At 38.4% G+C, this 20,062-nt stretch overlaps 1 protein-coding gene and 1 non-coding gene across 4 annotated transcripts in view; both read left to right on the top strand.

The window, feature by feature from the left end:
• Positions 1–4,156: 4,156 nt before the first annotated feature.
• The window catches only part of ANKRD20A1 (ankyrin repeat domain 20 family member A1), a 59,530-nt gene continuing 43,624 nt past the window's right edge, over positions 4,157–20,062 (top strand). For 2 of the 3 annotated variants that reach the window (XM_033208987.1, XM_033209125.1), the window contains exons 1-6: positions 4,158–4,822; positions 5,090–5,204; positions 5,367–5,540; positions 12,461–12,567; positions 13,616–13,753; positions 16,451–16,506. In XM_033208987.1, the coding sequence (XP_033064878.1) occupies positions 4,620–4,822; positions 5,090–5,204; positions 5,367–5,540; positions 12,461–12,567; positions 13,616–13,753; positions 16,451–16,506 (793 nt within the window). In that variant the 5' untranslated portion in view covers positions 4,158–4,619. Of the gene's footprint in view, positions 4,823–5,089; positions 5,205–5,366; positions 5,541–12,460; positions 12,568–13,615; positions 13,754–16,450; positions 16,507–20,062 lie in introns of all 3 variants that reach the window. The other variant, XM_033209061.1, reaches the window with a different exon arrangement.
• Positions 15,236–15,342, top strand: LOC117082576. Its single transcript, XR_004436688.1, has one exon. It is a non-coding gene; the product is annotated as a U6 spliceosomal RNA (small nuclear RNA).

The raw sequence follows: 20,062 nt of genomic DNA on the forward strand, positions 1-20,062 counted from the left end.
TAAGTTTAGGTTTCCAGAGTAATCTTATGTTTCAGACACTGCTCATTGCTTAAAAATCAAAGACATATTCCAGTTTCTTCCTTAAAGATATCGAATTTCTGGAATAAAGTTGTGGCAATGTTCTTAAGAAATCTGGATTCCTCTATCAGCTCCAAAGGTAAAGAGAAATAGTCTAATCCAATCATAGGCCAATGTGATTTAAATGGAAGCCTACTCCACTCATAGGTGGACTTTAAAAAGTTGGTCTCACAGAAGTAGAAAGAAGAATAGTGATTAGCAGAGCATGGGGAAGGTAGGGGAAAGAAGAAATGGTGAACGATTGTTCAGTGAGTACAAAGCTACAGTAGAGTAGAAATAATAAGTTTATTGGACTTATTACTGGATAATAGTATGATTAGAGTTAACAATAATGAATTGTATATTTCAGAATATATGGAAGAGAGGTTTTGAATATTCTCATCACAAAGAAAAGATTAAGGGAATTAATACGCTTATTACCCTTATTTGATCATAACAATGTGTACAAGCACATGCAAATATTACATTGTACTCCAGGAATACATACAATTATTATGTGTGAATCATACTTGCATGTATTTATGGAGTAAATGTAATATTTGCATATATATAAAATGCAAAAATATAAATGCATACTATTAAATATGGAGAGAGATAACATTTAAAGGTATGAAAATATGTAAAATCAGTTGTCGAAAATATGTAAAATCAGTTGTCTAAAATATGTAAAATCAGTTGTCTAAATGCTTGCCTACACTGATTATAATTGTGAAAGTAACACATTTTTATAATTTTTATAAGCATAGACCTATTCATTAATTTCAAGTAGATTACAGATGTCTTTTATCAAAATAAAAACTGCAAATTCACAATGCAGATAATATTTTTGTAGGTTTAAGATAATTTTGAAACAACTTTCTAACTTGACCGTTACTATTATCGGATAGTTTTGGGGAGCTTAACTAGAATGAAAGGAATCTGGCTCTAGCAAAGGAGAATAAGATCATACAGAAATATTTTGAGAGCATAATGATGAATTTCTGTATATAGGAAAAATGCTCAAAGTCCTTTCGTTTGTAAATATTGTCAATCTAAACTAAAAACACATGTGTGTGTGTGTGCATGTGTGTGTGTGTGTGTGTGTGTGTGGTGAGAGAGAGAATCACTCTGTTGCCCAGGCTGTAATACAGTAACACAATCATAGAACACTGCAGCCTCAATCTTATCTCAAGCAATTCTCTCACCTCAGCCCTACTGAGTATCTGGGACCACAGGCATGTGCCACCATTTTTTTAACTTTATTTTATTTTATTAACTAATTTTTTAACTTTATTTTATTTTATTACTTGTTAAGACAAGGGTCTCCCTATGTTGCCTAGGCTTTTTTTTTTTCTATTTATGCCGAAGCCCATCATGTAAAAAAAAAAAAAAAAAAAAATAGAACCATTGGTTATAAAATTGAACATGTGGTTTGTCTCTTAAAATAAAATCAATATTGTTAAGTATTCCAACTTGCTGATCAAGAAAGCTTAAATATCTATTAGGATTGCTGTGTCAAATGGTATTTCTGGTTCTAGGTCTTTGAGGAATCTCCACATTGTCTTCCACAATGGTTGAAGTAATGGAACATATACACCATGGAATACAATGCAGCCAATAAAAGGAATGAGATTATGCCCGTTGCAAGGAATTGGATGGAGCTAGCAACCTCAGCAAACTAACACAGGAACAGAAAACCAAACACCGTATGTTCTCATGTATAAGTGGGAACTGAACAATGAGAACACATTAACACCAGGAGAGAAACAACACACAGTGAGGCCTGTCAGGGGTGGAGGGAGGGAGAGCATCAGGATAAACAGCTAATGCACACGGGGCTTAATACTTAGGTGATGGGTTGATAGGTGCAGCAAACCACCATGGCACACATTTACGTGTATAACCAACCTGCACGTCCTGCACATGTATCCTGAAACTTAAAATATAATAAGTAAAAATTATTTAAAATGCTGAAATAAAATAACATAATATTGAAAAGGTCTGTAAACTATTAGACAAGTAATAACCAGGTACTAACTTGTACAAATATAATCATACTACTTTGAAAGTCGAGAAAACTTGTCTAAGAAGTTGCCCAAGATTGGAACCCAGCGTTTTCTTAGGAAAAAGTTGTGTGTTTTCCAGGATTCATGTGTCTGAGGGTACAAATGTTTATGTTCTGGAGACTCATTACAATGGTTCTAGGATTTATTAAATAAAATGTTACCTAAAGTATTCATTATATTTTCAGTAAACAAATATAGATAAACAGGATAGATCTGTTGATGCTTGAATTAATTGACTATAGGGTGTTTTTGTACTATATTACGATTAAATATTAAAAATTACCTACACAAAGTAAGTTTTAAATTATTAACTTATGTCATGCAATTAGAAAAATTTATGTTTTTTTGAGTACATTTCTTATATTTGTAAATAAAATGTTTCCAGAAAACAGAAAACTGCTCTTTCTGAATTTAATAGTGGGTGGCAAGTAGTGGGGAAAACAAGCACCTAATTCATCCAGAAGTGGTACTAGTTATGAATGTGCATTCTTATTTGTAGAGATCTAACATTTCTAGTTCCACACAGTGGAAATAATTTTCTATCCCATTAAGAAGAATTTACTTCCAATGATGGTTTTCAAAGTAGTTTCAAGATCTATATTTTTATATACATTAATAACTAGATAACTGTGGGATCCATACTCATAAACAAACACTGCACATCAAGTTAAAAAAAAGAATAAAAGACAGAAAAGCCCTGAGCAATGGCTATTTCTAAAAAAAAAAAAAAAAGTGAAATAAAGTTATTCCACAAATATTAAAGTGTAAAATGACAAAAAACTGCTGCTGAATACTTTTGTAGTACTGAATTTATAAAATAAATTTCATTTGCAAAAATAATACTTATTTTTCAGTAAGGGTAAATAGTTCTTATTCATGATCAAAGTTCAGACAGTGTGGTTTTCAGGCAAAGCTTATTCAGATGGTCATATATGTGACTGCCCAAGAACAACTGTCTTTAGACGGTTGCTTTATGCAGCTCTCTAATGTTGTCTTTATTCCCTCCTTTGTCACCAAATTTCTTAGGATCTGATCGAAAACTAGGAGAAAAGTTTCAAGGATAGGTAGATAATGTGTATGTGTGTGTTTCCTGAATAGTACTGCATGAGGTGGCGGGCGCCTGTAGTCCCAGCTACTCCGGAGGCTGAGGCAGGAGAATGGCGTGAACCCGGGAGGCGGAGCTTGCAGTGAGCTGAGATCCGGCCACAGCACTCCAGCCCGGGTGACAGAAGGAGACTCCGTCTCAAAAAAAAACAAAACAAAACAAAACAAAAAAACACAAAACTAGCCGGGCGAGGTGGCGGGCGCCCGTAGTCCCAGCTACTCGGGAGGCTGAGGCAGGAGAATGGCGTGAACCCGGGAGGCGGAGCTTGCAGTGAGCTGAGATCCGGCCACAGCACTCCAGCCCGGGTGACAGAGGGAGACTCCGTCTCAAAAAAAAACAAAACAAAACAAAACAAAAAAACACAAAACTAGCCGGGCGAGGTGGCGGGCGCCTGTAGTCCCAGCTACTCGGGAGGCTGAGGCAGGAGAATGGCGTGAACCCGGGAGGCGGAGCTTGCAGTGAGCTGAGATCCAGCCACAGCACTCCAGCCTGGGTGACAGAGCCAGACTCCGTCTCAAAAAAAAAAAAAAAACCACAAAAAACTAGCCGGGTGAGGTGGCGGGCGCCTGTAGTCCCAGCTACTCGAGAGGCTGAGGCAGGAGAATGGCGTGAACCCGGGAGGCGGAGCTTGCAGTGAGCTGAGATCCGGCCACTGCACTCCAGCCTGGGTGACAGAGCCAGACTCCGTCTCAAACACACACACACACACACACACACACACACACACACACACACACAAAACTAGCCGGGTGAGGTGGCGGGCGCCTGTAGTCCCAGCTACAGTACCGGACACTAGCCACACAGACTCTAGGGCCAGAGCCTCAGTGTGAAGCCAGGCCATCCGAGAAGCCACTCCGGTGGCTGCGGAGTGCCCTTGCCAGCACCCGATCTCCCTTCCCAGGAGAAGCGGGGCAGGCCGCAAGGCCATACTAATCCTCCTTCTCAGGCCTGGCTGGCTGCGCGCCTAGGATCCTGGGGCCGCCCGGGAGAGCCCAGGAGAACCCGCGAGCCCAGTGGCGCCCGCCTGGAGCTGCAGCCCCACCTGTCCGCGAGCGCAGCCAGGGAGCGGCTTCCGGGAGCCGGGCGACAACGGCGGTGCAGGCGCGCGCCCAACGGCTTTACCAGGCTCACTCGGTCTGAGAGGTCGGAGGCTGCGAGTGTCGCTGCTGAAGGCTGTGGTGGACCGGGCTGGATCTGGAATTGTGGAACACGTTATAGATTTGGGATCGGAGACTGGGGTTTGGATCGCGGATTTGGGGTTGGATCGGGACTTGGGGTTGGATTTGGGGCTGGGTCGGCAGGGACGGATCGGGGGTGGTGAAAAGGTGACAGGGAGCTGCCCCTACTCAAGATCCCGTCGGTGGTTGGGGGTCTGAGAAGAAGTCACTACCATGAAGTTGTTCCGCTTCGGGAGCCACAGGGGCCAGAAGGTCCTGGGCTCCGCAGACCACATCTACACGAGTTCAGGGTACCGAATCCGGGACTCTGAACTGCAGAAGATCCACAGGGCTGCTGTCAAGGGCGACGCAGTGAAACTGGAGGGCTGCCTGGCGCGCAGGAGCGGAGACCTGGATGCCTTGGACAAACAGCACAGGTAGCGGGGGGGGGGGGGGGGGGGGCTCAGTCCGGGGTGGGAGGGGGTCCCCAGGCCCGGCTTCCCCGCAGCCCCTGGGACGGGGCCTTGGAGGGCGCCGGGCACCCTCCGAGCGGGAAGCCAAATGGACCCTCAGCTGTTTTCCATCCCTCATAATTCCTGGCTGGAGCAGTTGGAGAATTTGAGTGATTTACCTCACAAATCACTGTTGTGTGTGTTTTGAGATGTTGCCCTACAGTTTCCTAAAAAGTCCTCTTGCTCTTGTAGAACTGCTCTACATTTGGCCTGTGCCCGTGGCCATGCGAAAGTGGTAACTCTCCTGATTAAAAAAAAGTGCCAGATTGATATCTGTGACAAAGAAAACAGGACACCTTTGATACAGGTATATTAGAGCCAACTCTTTTAGCCTGACATGGATTTGATTTACATATATAGAATTAAAATGAATTGATCTCATTTAAATGTAACTAGTTGGTGAAACCTGTGGAATGTGTATTTTGAATTCTTAGAATTTACAATCTGTTTCTTGGTCTAATACGGACAGGCTGTCCATTGCCAGGAAGAGGCTTGTGCCGTTATTTTGCTGGAACATGGTGCCAATCCAAACCTTAAGGATATCTACGGCAACACTGCTCTCCATTATGCTGTGTTCAGTGAGAGCACCTCACTGGCAGAAAAACTGCTTTCCCGTGGTGCAAATATTGAAGCACTGGACAAGGTATAGATCAATCAACTTTATTTCCAAAATATTTGTTTTAACATTGACATAGGTAAGGGTCAATTTTTTTTATATTTGGACGCTCAACCATTCCCTGAATGCAAATGTAAATTATTTTCAAATAACTTAATTGTGTAAGATTTTGTTTTAAATATTGATACTTTTAAAGAAGCATTCAAGGGGACAGCTTTATAAAATGCACTTTGGAAAATATTTGTGAATTTGTTAAAGATAAAACCTTTTCAACTTATTTTCTTTTTTTTTTTTTTTTTTTTTTTTTTTAATTATACTTTAAGTTCTAGGGTACATGTGCATGACGTTTATATCATGTATAACTCCCCAATGCAATCCCTCCCTCCTCCCCCCTCCCCATGATAGGCCCCAGTGTGTGATGTTCCCCTTCCCGAGTCCAAGTGATCTCATTGTTCAGTTCCCACCTATGAGTGAGAACATGCGGTGTTTGGTTTTCTCTTCTTGTGATAGTTTGCTAAGAATGATGGATTCCAGCTGCATCCATGTCCCTACAAAGGACGCAAACTCATCCTTTTTGATGGCTGCATAGTATTCCATGGTGTATATGTGCCACATTTTCTTAATCCAGTCTGTCACAGATGGACATTTGGGTTGATTCCAAGTCTTTGCTATTGTGAATAGTGCCGCAATAAACATACGTGTGCATGTGTCTTTGTAGTAGAGTAATTTATAATCCTTTGGGTATATACCCAGTAGTGGGATGGCTGGGTCATATGGTACATCTAGTTCTAGATCCTTGAGGAATCGCCATACTGTTTTCCATAATGGTTGAACTAGTTTACAATCCCACCAACAGTGTAAAAGTGTTCCTATTTCTCCACATCCTCTCCAACACCTGTTGTTTCCTGACTTCTTAATGATTGCCATCCTAACTGGTGTGAGATGGTATCTCATTGTGGTTTTGATTTGCATTTCTCTGATGGCGAGTGATGATGAGCATTTTTTCATGTGTCTGTTGGCTGTATGGATGTCTTCTTTTGAGAAATGTCTGTTCATATCCTTTGCCCACTTTTTGATGGGGTTGTTTGTTTTTTTCTTGTATATTTGTTTGAGTTCTTTGTAGATTCTGGATATTAGCCCTTTGTCAGATGAGTAGGTTGCAAAAATTTTCTCCCATTCTGTAGGTTGCCTGTTCACTCTGATGGTAGTTTCTTTTGCTGTGCAAAAGCTCTTTAGTTTAATGAGATCCCATGTGTCAATTTTTGCTTTTGCTGCCGTTGCTTTTGGTGTTTTAGACATGAAGTCCTTGTCCATGCCTATGTCCTGAATGGTACTACCTAGATTTTCTTCTAGGGTTTTTATGGTATTAGGTCTAACATTTAAGTCTCTGATCCATCTTGAATTAATTTTCGTATAAGGGGTAAGGAAAGGATCCAGTTTCAGCTTTCTACTTATGGCTAGCCAATTTTCCCAGCACCATTTATTAAATAGGGAATCCTTTCCCCATTTCTTGTTTTTGTCAGGTTTGTCAAAGATCAGATGGCTGTAGATGTGTGGTATTATTTCTGAGGACTCTGTTCTGTTCCATTGGTCTATATCTCTGTTGTGGTACCAGTACCATGCTGTTTTGGTTACTGTAGCCTTGTAGTATAGTTTGAAGTCAGGTAGCGTGACGCCTCCAGCTTTGTCCTTTTGACTTAGGATTGTCTTGGCAATGCGGGCTCTTTTTTGGTTCCATATGAACTTTAAAGCCGTTTTTTCCAATTCTGTGAAGAAACTCATTGGTAGCTTGATGGGGATGGCATTGAATCTATAAATAACCTTGGGCAGTATGGCCATTTTCACGATATTGATTCTTCCTATCCATGAGCAAGGTATGTTCTTCCATTTGTTTGTGTCCTCTTTGATTTCACTGAGCAGTGGTTTGTAGTTCTCCTTGAAGAGGTCCTTTACATCCCTTGTAAGCTGGATTCCTAGGTATTTTATTCTCTTTGAAGCAATTGTGAATGGAAGTTCATTCCTGATTTGGCTCTCTGCTTGTCTGTTACTGGTGTATAAGAATGCTTGTGATTTTTGCACATTAATTTTGTATCCTGAGACTTTGCTGAAGTTGCTTATCAGCTTAAGGAGATTTTGGGCTGAGACAATGGGGTTTTCTAAATATACAATCATGTCATCTGCAAACAGGGACAATTTGACTTCTTCTTTTCCTAACTGGATACCCTTGATTTCTTTCTCTTGCCTGATTGCCCTAGCCAGAACTTCCAACACGATGTTGAATAGGAGTGGTGAGAGAGGGCATCCCTGTCTTGTGCCAGTTTTCAAAGGGAATTTTTCCAGTTTTTGCCCATTCAGTATGATATTAGCTGTGGGTTTGTCATAAATAGCTCTTATTATTTTGAGGTATGTTCCATCAATACCGAATTTATTGAGCGTTTTTAGCATAAAGGGCTGTTGAATTTTGTCAAAAGCCTTTTCTGCATCTATTGAGATAATCATGTGGTTCTTGTCTTTGGTTCTGTTTATATGCTGGATTACGTTTATTGATTTGCGAATGTTGAACCAGCCTTGCATCCCAGGGATGAAGCCCACTTGATCATGGTGGATAAGCTTTTTGATGTGCTGCTGAATCCGGTTTGCCAGTATTTTATTGAGAATTTTTGCAAGAGAAAGCAGGAGAGATCTAAAATGGACACTCTAACATCACAATTAAAAGAACTAGAGAGGCAAGAGCAAACACATTCAAAAGCTAGCAGAAGGCAAGAAATAACTAAGATCAGAGCAGAACTGAAGGAGATAGAGACACAAAAAACCCTCCAAAAAATCAATGAATCCAGGAGTTGGTTTTTTGAAAAGATCAACAAAATTGACAGACCGCTAGCAAGACTAATAAAGAAGAAAAGAGAGAGGAATCAAATAGTCGCAATAAAAAATGATAAAGGGGATATCACCACCGACCCCACAGAAATACAAACAACCGTCAGAGAATACTATAAATGCCTCTACGCAAATCAACTAGAAAATCTAGAAGAAATGGATAATTTCCTGGACACTTACACACTCCCAAGACTAAACCAGGAAGAAGTTGAATCCCTGAATAGACCAATAGCAGGCTCTGAAATTGAGGCAACAATTAATAGCCTACCCACCAAAAAAAGTCCAGGACCAGATGGATTCACAGCTGAATTCTACCAGAGGTACAAGGAGGAGCTGGTACCATTCCTTCTGAAACTATTTCAATCAATAGAAAAAGAGGGAATCCTCCCCAACTCTTTTTATGATGCCAACATCATCCTGATACCAAAGCCTGGCAGAGACACAACAAAAAAAGAGAATTTTAGACCAATATCCCTGATGAACAACTTATTTTCTATGCAGGGTTATTCTTTTTTTCTTAATTAGTGTAAAACAACACAGGAAAGGAAATGTGCCCTGGAAATAGGCTTTATTTTAAAACTCAAACAAAACTAAAGCAACTTACAATAAATGGACATGTTGCTGCTGCTGCTAGTTTTCTGAAAAACTGACGTATCATTTCTCAGGGAAAAATGGGAAGGGAAAAGGAGAGCAATCAGAAATACACAGGTCACTTGGAAATTAGGTAATGAAGGAAAATGCGAGGAAGAGTTTTTGTTGTTGTTGTTGTTGTTTTTAGTTTGTTGTTCTTCCAGTTTATGTGTTGAGACAAGGTGCTCTTTAGCTTTGGGTCTAATAATTTTCGGTTTGAAAAAGAGAGTGAGTGAGTTGAAACTTGCCTAGAGATTAATTTTAGGAGGACTCTGAGGAAACCAGATTGGCAGTGAATATGTGGTGACGAAGTGAGAAAAACTTCAGCAGAAGCTGGAACAAATTATTAACTGACTTATTGCCCATCCTGGGAGAAACTGCCACTTAATTAAGAGTCTAAAGACTCCTCTCAAATCTAGAATGTCTTGGTGGAAAAGTGGGAGATAAGGAGCTTATACATAGCAAAATCAAGTGGAATTTTGAGTTTACTTGTCCCTGTTCTAGCCATACCCAGGGAAATTAACTGGAGTTTTAATAAATGAGTCTATCTCTTACTCTTTTATCTTTTTGGTCACATCTCTGACTGATAAAGGGCATTAGCCATGTGGGTGAGAGAAGTGACTGAAGTGATTGTCTGCTGCACTAATTCTCAGAATTGGGCATTACGGTTACCTGAGGACATTTTGTTAAAAATCTACAACTGTAGTCTTTCGCCTGAAGATTTTGATGTAATAGACCTAATAAGGCCTGAACATGTTTAAAAATGGTTTCTTGAAGCTGGGCACAGTGGCATGTTCCTGTAGTTCCAGCTTGAGTCTAAGAGTTTGAATACAGCTTGAGAAACATAGTGAGACTCTTGTCTCTAACAACACTTGTAGCAAAAGGAAAAAAAAAAAAAAAGAAAACCTTCAAGGTTCGGATACACTCCTGATTAAGAATCCCAGAATAGATAAGTGCAATATATAAATTTCTGTATCTCAAAAATGTAAGAAATCTCTAGAAGACTTGGCATTTGATAGGTGCCACATCCTTCAAAGTTCTCCTGTTTGATGATATTATCCTGACTTATCTGTCTTTCTCCACATCTGTGACTGGGAAGTGAAAGGAAATATTGGCGATATCTCTCAGCTGACAGAATAACACCATTCCTTCCATCCACGAATCATTCACTCCCATTCAGAGTCTTTAGAAATGTGCGTATGGGTAATCTTTCAATAAGTAGAGGCTGACCCTGTCAGGATTTGATGTCCCTTTGTCACCATGCAGGTGATTATGTGTCAACAAATTTTCATTACAAGTTGGGCTTTCTCAATTAGAATAGTAGCAAATCCTAAACTCTTTTTTATAGTTGAAGTTGTATTATGAACTATCTCAGTATGTTTGTTAGTTGTATAGAGCTTTATCATAACCAAAATGTCAGTTTTAAACACTGAAATCCATGAAGTTAATAAGAATACAAATAGGAATTCTTTTAATAATTTAGTTTTAGCAGTCCTATGAACCAATGATCTATTGGTTAATAATCTGGGAAAATTATATACAAACATATTTTAAATGAATAAATGTTGGAAAAAATTCTTGAAGCAGGTATTATGAGTCTTTTTAGCAATTTTTATTATCTATGAATACCTCATATTTTGGTAAAACATATGATACTAGAGAAAGAAAATACTTTACATGCAAATACTTGGATTATACACAACCATTTCATAACGCATTTATAGTAAATCTAAAAACACAAGGGCTATATTCTAATGTGGTACACAGATTTGTTTGTTTGCCTCTATAAGTTGAATCAACATGTAAAATTTAGAAGACTTGTGTAGAAATCTGGACTTCAGGCTTATCCTAAAAAGTCAAATCTGGTGTCTCCTGAGTTTCTATCACTGTTTGATCTGCTGTGCAGAGATTGCCCCTTTATAGAAGGCGTGCATTCTCCAGTTTGCTATTGTGCCCACCTCAGTACTTCCCTTACTCTGGGAACCTTCCTTTGTCCTTGTAAGTATTTGAGTTTACAACTCCTATGTTATAGTACATTTTGACAAAGATTTCAAGATTTTTAAGTCAGTGTGTAGATTTGTTTATAATATATAGTCTATGGAGTATGTATATACCTTTTCTTTATATATACCAGAAATAATTATCTGCCCATAAGAATGCCTAGAAGCTGGTTATAGTTGGATAATTTATGAATATTGCAGATATTATATCTTTGTCCTCAGCACCCTCCTTTAAAAATGCAAGTGACTTACTGGTTTTATTATGCCAGAAATAATTCATATGGATCAGTATGAGAACTTTTATTGATAAGCCATTAAGTTGTTATTTCAGATTCATATTTTGCCTAAAATGAAAAATAAGTTTAAATAGCCATTTAAGTGGAAGCCAATAAAAATGGATTTAAAAAGTAGAGCTGCATGAGTGTCCTGGGATTACCATTATAACTGAGAATAGTATTTCTTACTGAGCTTTGGTTTTTCAAATATTTGTTCTTAAGTTTTTTAAACCTGTCTCTCTTACGCAGAACATACTGAGCTTTCTAACAGTAAAGATAAAAATCTATTCTCTTGTATTAGGAAAAAAACCGTGGACTATTTCTAAGGCAAATAAGTGCATTTGAAGCCAATCTCTCTTAATTCAGAGTTCATTTCCATAGTGACCCCTTTGGAGCAGGAGTGCCTGACATTGGCGTCTGGTATCCTGACACCATTGATAGAAGTGAATCAAGCAAGTTTGTACCACCCAGAGGAATCGTCCACCTGTATTGGGAAGCTCTGGCAACTGTTTCTCTGAAACTCTTAATTCCTCAAATGTTAATGTTTGCCACAAATAGTATTGTGAAATGGGGATTAGGTAAAATTCAAGAGAGTTCTTGATTATTGGATGTAAAATACAATTTTGCAATACTTCCCAAATGCAGAAGGTCAGGGAGTCTTTCTCTTGGGGTATTATACTTCTGGTAAAGCAAATATTCTTTGGAATATAGTTTAAGAAACACTGCTTTAGAGATAATAATTTATTTCATTAATTTCTGTAAAAAACTTAAAATATTTGCTACTATGTCTTAGGGTTTTGGGCTATAGAGACAAAAGTTACAGCCCTTGCCCTCAAGAAGCTCTTGGTTTCAGAGGGAAACAATGAAATGATTACAATGTAGCATGCTAAGTGCTGTGATCAAAGCAAGGATTCTTGGGACTGGTAAATGTTTACAGTGAATTTTGGCAATGACCACAGTTAATCCCGGGAGACAGAGGAGGGTTGTTTGCAAGGCAAAGAGCAGCACATCAGAAAGCACAGAGGAGTGAGAAGGAAGGGACTGCTTTTCATTTACTTCCTTTCTATTTTGTATGTTGAAGTTCAAAGAATCCTAGAGAGGATTTTCAGTTCAGTTGATAAATATGTAATTTTGTGAATTATTAATTTTTTCTGCTGTCTTATAGGACAATAATACTCCACTTTTATTCGCTATTATTTGCAAGAAAGAGAAAATGGTGGAATTTCTATTGAAAAACAAAGCAAGCGTACATGCCATTGATAGGCTGAGACGGTACAGTAGTTCTTTTTTTTAAAATAAAAGTCTGCGTATTCTAGAGTGGTAATAGTCACTCAAGTCAGAAATATTAATAAGATTAGTGTAATTATTGGCATACAGTGAAAAATGTCACCACAAATAATCAGGTAGACCACAAATATTTAGACTGAGTCACATAAAGAAGAGTGTATAGTAGGATTAATCTTCTCTCATAAGATTCATTATTTATAATTGGATGTTTTTGGTACTGTAATCTTTTATTAGCTAAAGGGTTTTGTATTAGTTTTATTAATTTTTTTTTGAGATGGAGTCTAGCTCTGTTGCCAGGCTGGAGTGCAGTGGTGTGATCTTGGCTCACTGCAACCTCCACCTCCCAGGTTCAAGCGATTCTCCTGCCTCAGCCTCCCAAGTAGCTGGGACTTCACATGTGTGCCACCATGCCTAGCTAATTTCTGTATTTTTAGTAAAGGCGGGATTTCACCATGTTGGCCAGGATGGTCTCGATCTCTTGACCTCATGATCTGTTCTCCTTGACTTCCCAGAGTGCTGGGATTACAGGCAAGAGTCACTGCACCTGGCAGTTTTTTTATTTTTAAAATGTGGACTTTTAGTTTATGACTACTGCTATTATCATTATTATTGTTGTTGTTGTTGTTTTCAGCCTGCAGATAACTCTTATCTGACCCCTAGCTGATTAGAATTATAATATATCAGAGTAGGAAAGCAATGGGGAAATCTTCATCTAAATCTTTGCCTACTTTAGATGACTGACCTCAGCACAGTTTCTTGGCCATCAGAGGACTATAAGTTAGCAACTTGTATTATGTCATATGCCAGTGGGACAAGAGGCTTCCTTGTTGTCCCTTTCTTTTAGCCTTGGTGATAATTTACAAAGATGAACACTTGAGCACCCTAGATGCTTATAGACCCGAGCTAGTACATGCAAATGGTTATTATGTCTACACTGACAGATGGATATGAAATTGGTAAAGTGTATCAAACTAACTGTTTAAAAAAGTCTCTATTAAAGTTCTTGAGTGGAGTTATTTCTTTGTTATTTTAGAACAGCCCTCATGCTTGCTGTGGACTGTGACTCACCAGGTATTGTCAACATCCTTCTTAAGCAAAATATTAATGTCTTCACTCAAGACATGCATGGACACAATGCAGAAGATTATGCTATTTCTCGTCATTTGACAAAGTAAGTGTTTATGTCAAAAGACCAGTTGATACTAAATTGAAGTTTAAAATAATTGCAACTACTCCATCTTATACATTAGGTAAGAGTTCATACTTTGGTTCAGATGGTTTGAAATAGCAATGAGTTAGTCTACTTTTAGCCAGAAATCAAGCAGCAGCCTAGATTAGTTCAAAGTAGAGTGCAAAATTTTTTCAGGAGTTTTAAGACCTTTATCCCCAGTGATCTCAGTGTTGTCCATTTTATTCTAAGTATAATCCCCATGCATGGGATAAAAAGAGCCACATCTTTGATTTCTTTTCCTTTCCTTTCTTTTTTTATTTTTCTTTCCCCTTCTTCTCCTCTTCTTCTTCTTCTTCTTCTTCTTCTTCTCTTCTTCTTCTTCTTCTTCTTCTTCTTCTTCTTCTTCTTCCTATTATTATTATTATTATCATTTTGTAGAGATAAGGTCTCACTCTGTTGCCCTGGCTGGTCTTGAACTCCTGAGCTCAAGTAATCTTCCTGCCTCTTCCTCTCAAAATGCTAGCCACCATGCCTGGCCTGACTTTTCTAATTAGTTATTGGGTCTTGAAATGTCCAATTTAGCAGAAAATCTTGTATTGTCCCCTTGGGCTGTCTCCTGTGTCTTCCTTCTTTGAATTTCCAAGAAGCTAAGGGGTTCCCTAAGTTCAAGGAAGACAATCTTTCTCTACAAGTCAGAAGAATGGGAAAAAAGGCCGTTCCGATCATTCTGTTGTTTCCATGGACTCGCTTGCTGTTTAGCTGCCATTGTAACCCATCCTGCAATCTGATAATGATTGACCTTTGCCACCAGGATGCCTTCACTGATGCAGACCCCCTAGTTTTCATGGTGATTCATATATAGAATTCAAAGCTATGGTGTTTATTAGTTTATGTACTTATGGTCAGTCGTTGTTCCCAGCACCCTGCTCTGCCAGCTAGGCCTCCTAGCTTTACCCACACAAATACTGAGAAAGTTGATGCTTGCCCTACACTAAAAATCTTATTTAGAACCCACCTCTTAGCTAGACTTAGCCTAGGCCTTCATGGTATGTTATCCTTTGAAAGCCATGTTTGTCTTTTCTTTAACCACTATTAGTTGAGATTGTTCTCCACAGTCAGGGATGTTCAAATAATGTTGCAGGGAGATCAGAGCTCCCTTTCCCTTTTGCTATCAGATCTGTACCTTGAGGCTTTTTATATCCTGTGCAGCAGCTTTGGTTAGATAGCAGAATGTTCCATGTTATCTTTCCCGCAAGTAGTGGGATCAAACTTGCGGTTGGCCCCTCTAGCAATGTGTCTCTATAATCATGAAAATCTCTTGGGCTACTTGCAGCTCTTCCTCAAGTTTTCAATATATTTTAAAATTCTACCTCACAGGAAGTCATTCAATAAAATTCTCAGAATCTAAAGTAAGTGAGTTGGATTTACCAGAGCTAAGCCTCATCTGTGACTCATGAGCATTTGTGTATCAAACAGGGCTCTGTGCTTGTTTCTGCAGCACATATTTTAAAATTGGATTAATACAGAGCAGATAAGCATGGCTGCTGCCTGGGGATGGCACACAGATTCAGGAAGCATTCCATATTTTGCATAGTCCCGGGAAGGTCGTTTGACTGTTTGTTGAGTAGCTCCTAGGAAGCAGTGTGAGTGAAACCAAAACAGGAGACACCCAATATTGAAATTGTGATTATCACTATGAAAATATTGATGTCCAGTGATCTCTGAAAGGAGAACAGAGCTGAGTAATAATTAGGGGATGTTACATGTTGTTAGTCCATGTCTTGGAAATGAGAAAATGTCCACTTGCCTTTCCTTCATGGAACCGAAAAACAATCACAGCAGGGTTCTGTCTTGTCTGTTAGTTGGAGAGGACCGTGGAGATCCAGCATCCTAGCATGGATCTGCTGGCTCAGAGTTTGAGGAGGTAGAGAAGGAGTGGTAGTTGTCCAAGCTGGGTTTAGACAATTAGTTTTCTGCCCTTGGTGTGACTGATGAACTCAGTGATGGGAGACAATTAGGTAATCCATTTTAATGAGAATATATATATATATATATATATATATGTAACTTTTGCAGTAAGTTGTGAATTAGGTAAGATGCCCTGAATTACAAGCCACAATGAATACAACTAATAACCAAAATTAGCACTTAATAACATCTTCTGAAAACTGTAACATTTGAATATTAGAACTTATAGAAAAACATACACCAAGCTTTATTTGGGATTCCAAAATGGTTTCAGGAATAAAGTTCAAGAAGAAATTATTCCATTGCTTTACTATTTCTCTGAACATTTAAACATGTAATCTCATTACATCTTCCTAAGGTAGCAGAGTCCTTATTTTTTAGAAGAAACCATGGGGCCTATGAGAAGCAACTTGTCTGAAAAGAAAATACCTATTGGTTACAGAGCGAGGACGAATTCTGAGTGCAGGACACTTTGCATGATGTCCAGCTAACTAGAGTTAATTTACTGAGCTGTTTTTCCTCCATTTATGAGTATTTCCCTTTCTTTTATTCTTTAATTATAAGCTTAATAAGCTTGTAAGGTTTAAAAATTTGAAGTGTATGGGACATTAAAATTCTGATATTAGGTCTGATATTGCCTTAAATGGTTTTATAATTTAATATGTTTGGTAAATATTTTTTATTTCAGTGTTAAAATAGCAATTTTATTTATTACTTTTGTATACATAGAATTCAACAACAAATTTTGGAACATAAAAAGAAGATACTTAAAAATGACAAACCAGGTAAGACTTCTGATAGTGAATTTCTTATTTCTCTTGGTGGTCCTGCTCTTGATAAGAAAATGAAAAGTAAGATGTCAGATTAAGGTAATGTTTATCAAAAAAGACCAGTTTAAAAATATGTGTAAATTGAATGTGTATATATGTATATACATATGTAAATTAATTTTTAAAATTTAACTAGTTTGAAATTCAGATTTATTTAAGAAGGTAGTTGTAGCTGCTTTATAATCTCAAACATTATAGTCTGAAAAAAGTCATTTATGATCCCTAAAATCCTATATGATGTTTTTGCATGAATAAGAAAAAAGATTTTTAAGTTAGTATGTTATATGTTTCCTCTATAGTCCATTATAACCAATTGGACTTGTTATACAAATGGATCTTCTATTTCAGTTTTATAATAAATTGTTTATATTTAGTAAACAAAGAATCACAGTTGACCCATGAATAACGTAGGAGTGAGTCCCTGTGCAGTTGAAAATCTGAGTATAACTTTTGATTGCTTCACCTTAGCTACTAATAGCCCACCATGGGCTTGAAGCCTTCCTGATAACATAAAACAGTTGATGAACACCTATTTTGTTTTTGCCGCATTATTATATTCTGTGTTCAGACAATACAGTAAGCCAGAGAATTGAAGCTGTTAGAAAGAAAATCAACAGGAAAGATAAATTGACTTTTCATAAAGCATAAGTAGATCCTGACAAAGGTCTTCATGATATTCAGGTTGACTAGCCTGAGGTGGAAGAGGAGAGGTGGATCTTGCTGTCTCTGGGTTGCAGAGGCAGAAGAAAATCTGCATATAAGTGAATCGCTGCTTTTCAAGGGCAAACTGTATTACATATTGATGTGTGTCACTAAGAAAGTAACTATCTTTAGAACCGGGAACTCAGCTATCCCTTTCTGGTACCATAAATAAATGGCAATAAAAACTGTAGAACTGAACCAGTGTGCACCCATACAAATAGGAGACTATTTTTTGAAGACAGCTACTGAGCACAGAAGACAGAAAAGCAATTCCTTCATGACAAGTACAAGTTATATTACATATTCTTACACAAGCAAAATGGTTTTATCTGTCATAGTTTACACACACACAGTTTACACGCACACACACACACAAACACGCGTGTGCACACAGACACAAAGTTAAAAGTCCTGCTGATTCTTAATGACCAAATCCAACTGTTCACAGGGAGCGGTGGATAACACATCCTACAGTTTGGATGCAATTCTTCCATCTTTTTGACTTGTTTTGTGATGAACTGCTTTTAATGGATGAACCATGTTTTCAGTTTTAGGAGAAACACAGAAAAAGATTAGAAGCAAGCAAACAGGAACTCTATGATCAGTGGTAGACTGTTATAGTACATTCTCAATAGTACTATGTTTTTCTCCAGTTATACAATTTACTTGAATGATGCACAATTAATCCATTATTATTATTATAGGAGATGGGGTCTTTCTATGTTGCCTTGGCTAGAATACCGTGTCTATTCATTGGTGCATTCATAGCTCACTGTAGCCTTGAACTCCTGGGCTCAAGCAGTCCTCCTACCTCATCCTCCTGAGTAGCTGGGACTACAGTTTTGTGTGGTTACATCTGGCCTGATACACAATTATTTATTTATTTATTTATTTCTGATACAGGGTCTCCCTCTGTTGCCGGTACTGGAGTGCAGAGGTGCCATCTTGGCTCACTGCAACTTCTGCTTCCTGGCCTTAAGTGATCCTTTCACCTTTTACCTTACCTCCCAAGTAGCTGGGACTACAGGCATGCACCACCACACTTGGATAAATTTCTTTTTAAGGTTTTTGTTGTTGTTGTTGTTTGTTTGTTTGTTTGTTTAATAGATGAGGTCTCACTCTATTGCCCAGGCTGGTCTGGAACTTCTGGACTCAAGTGATCCTCCTGCCTCAGCCTCCCTAAATACTGGGATTTACAAGTGGGAGCCACTGCACCTGGCCTGCACAATTATTATGAAAAGGAATTAAGCCCAGTTGAGTTGCAGAAAACTGACCACCTTTTCATTTTTTTCTAGAAACATTCATATCGTAGAACATATTGTCAATCACCCAGATTCTCTATTTTTTATTCGATTTAAATAGGATTGCTGCTTATTTCACATTATTTTCCGACATTATCGTTTCATTTTTTCCTTTTATGGCTTTATTCAATTGGATAGATATAGAAATATCAGACTTTCCAAGTCAAATAACACGGGAAAAAAAGAAAAGAAAAACAGATTAGGGAAAGCTATTCTGTGAAATAACCACCTGATTATAGTTACATATATCATATCAACTTTATAAAAATCTTACACAATGCATTTGTGCCAAGGTTCCCCAAGACCACCTCCAGGTTTAGTGGTTCACTAGAAAGACTCACAGGACTCAGCAAATAGTCATACTCAGATCTTTACTTGATTACAAGAAAAGGGACAAGCAGAATTAGTAGAGGAAAAAGGTGCATGTGTCAAGTCTGGAAGAAGCCAGGCACAAGCTTCCAGGAGTTCTCTCCTGTGGAGTACCAGGATCTGCTTAACTCTCCCAGGCTCACATTTTGACAACATTTGTGCAGTGTTATCTACCAGTACCAGAGTCTCATTAGAGACTAAGTACCCAAGTGTTTCTATGGAGGTTACTCTCCCTGACATGTACCCAAATTCCAGACTCCTAGAAGGAAGACAGCTGTTCAGAGTAACCACACTGTTTCTATAAACACTTTAGACACAGTGAGCCACTCTCCTTAGGGAATGGCGGAAACCCTTCTAGGCTCAAGCGATTCTCCTGCCTCAGCCTCCTGAGTAGCTGAAATTAGAGATGCCTGCCATCATGCCCAGCTAATTTTTGTATTTTTAGTAGAGAAGAGGTTTTGCCATGTTGGCCAGACTGGTCTTGAACTCATTTCCTCAGGCTGGTCTTGAACTCATGACCTCATGTGATCCCCCCCACCTTTGCCTCCCAAAGTACTGAGATTACAGGTGTGAGCCACTGAGCCCAGTTGTGAATATCTTCTTTAAATCAACAATTTTATTTCTTAGAGCAGTTTTAGTTTCAGAGCAAAATTGAAAGGAAGGTACAGAGATTTCTCATATATTCCATGCCTCCCACATGCATAGCCTCCCCCATGATTAGTATTTTCCACCAGAGTGGTACATTTGTTACAACTGATGAACTTACATTGACACATTATAATCACTCAAAGTTCATATTTACATCAGGCTTCACTCTTGATGCTGTACATTCTGTGAACTTGGACAACTGTATAATGATATGACATGTATCTATTACTGTAATGTTATTGACAGAACAGTTTCACTACACTAAAAATTCTCTATACTATGCCTGTTCATCTCTCACTTTCTCCCTAGCAACTCCTGGCAACCATTGATCTTTACTCTGTCTTCATAATTTTATTTTTTTCAGAAGAGTACAGTGGATATCTTTTTGAATAGTTAAAAAATTAAAGCTCCATGGTAATTGAACGTAGTCATTTAAGATGTTCCTTGTCCTTTTTGTTTTCCTTTTGCTTCTTTATCACTGTAAAGAATGA

Source organism: Trachypithecus francoisi, unplaced genomic scaffold, assembly GCF_009764315.1.
Source record: "Trachypithecus francoisi isolate TF-2019V2 unplaced genomic scaffold, Tfra_2.0 Contig00260, whole genome shotgun sequence".
NCBI classification, from domain to species: Eukaryota; Metazoa; Chordata; class Mammalia; order Primates; family Cercopithecidae; genus Trachypithecus; species Trachypithecus francoisi.